Source organism: Formica exsecta, unplaced genomic scaffold, assembly GCF_003651465.1.
Source record: "Formica exsecta isolate Colony F162 unplaced genomic scaffold, ASM365146v1 scaffold5361, whole genome shotgun sequence".
NCBI lineage: Eukaryota > Metazoa > Arthropoda > Insecta > Hymenoptera > Formicidae > Formica > Formica exsecta.
The window spans coordinates 5,704-7,103 of NW_021852607.1; the positions used below are offsets into that span (position 1 = coordinate 5,704).

General features: G+C 44.9%; 1 protein-coding gene across 1 annotated transcript; it reads left to right on the plus strand.

Annotated features, from left to right (window-relative positions):
* Positions 1–537: 537 nt before the first annotated feature.
* Positions 538–972, plus strand: LOC115241905 (the record flags this gene model as incomplete). Its single annotated transcript, XM_029817866.1, has 1 exon — positions 538–972. A coding segment is annotated over exon 1 (435 nt), but the record flags the coding sequence as incomplete, so codon positions are not given.
* Positions 973–1,400: the final 428 nt, after the last annotated feature.

Here is a 1,400-nt window from a genome sequence, read left to right on the forward strand (position 1 = left end):
GATAATACGAGTACGCGAATAAGCGTATCACAATTCTCCGAAGAGCAGAGCCTGCAGCTCGCAATCGACGATATCGTTGCGGTCGAAGTTCTCGTTATCGCGTATCATGGCGGGAATAAGCGCCGAATCGTGAGCGCCTGCCGCGATATCGAGAAAACGAGTCAGCTTGTTATCCACATGCGCGGTTAAACCGCTTAAAGATGTAACGATGCGGTTGACACAAAGTTCTAGATTTAATATAGTTAGAACGGTGCTCTTCGATACGGCCAGACGAACCTTGGGTGTTTCGAGACGGAGTATTCGGAGATTGTTGAGTTTGCCGAATCGCAGCGTTAACTGTTCGATGTATATCGGCGCCGGAGGACGCGTCTCATCGGAGCGGGAGTCGTGTGTCGCGTGTCATTTCCCGAATTGCGCTATTCGTTGCGGGAGGCGCGGAGGGAGTATCGACCCCCCGCGAGGATCGTATAAATAGGATAAAGCGATCGATAATAAGATCAATAATCCTTCGATTATTAGAAGCGTTAAGAGGACGAAATGGCAGCATACACAAACAAAGAATATTACGATATGCTGATGGCACTTGGCGAATGTCAAGGACAGCATTACTTAGCTGCAAGACGATATGCCGAATTATACCCAAATCGAGAAAGACATCCATCGGCTCACGTCATACTTGCAACAGCTCAGAGGCTACACGAGACTGGCAGTGTCCTTTCAAATAAACACGACACTGGGAGAAATCGCGATACAAGAAATTTGCAGAACACGGAGCAAATTATACGTGCTTTCGAGCATAAACCCGAAACGAGTATTCGGGTGGTTGCTCGAGAACACGATTTATCTTATGCAACTGTGCAAAGAATATTGAAAGAAGAAAAGTTGCACGCATATCACTACACACGCGTGCAAGATTTGCGACCAGAAGATTTTCAAGCGAGACGTACGTTTTGCGAAAATTTTCTGAGGAAAGTAAATCGAAATCCCAGATACTCTTCTCGTGTGATATTCAGCGATGAATCGTTAATCACACGAGAGAGAATTTTCAATTCGCATAACATGCATTTTTGGAGCGAAGAAAATCCCAGAGTCACGCGATTAAGAAACTTCCAAACTCGTTGGAAAATAAATGTGTGGGCTGGAATAATGGGGACCGAAATACTTGGTCCAGTTATTCTTCCAGATATTTTAACTGGCCAAACATATCTGGAATTTTTGGAAGAAAATCTGCCAGATTTTTTAGAAGAAATATCATTATTAGAGAGAAACAAGATCGTGTTTCAACAAGATGGTGCTGGGCCACACAACGCCAGGATCGTTACAAATTATTTAAACGAGCAGTTTCCTGGGCGTTAGATGGGTCGGTATGGCCATTGGGCTGGACGTTGGCCTGCAAGATC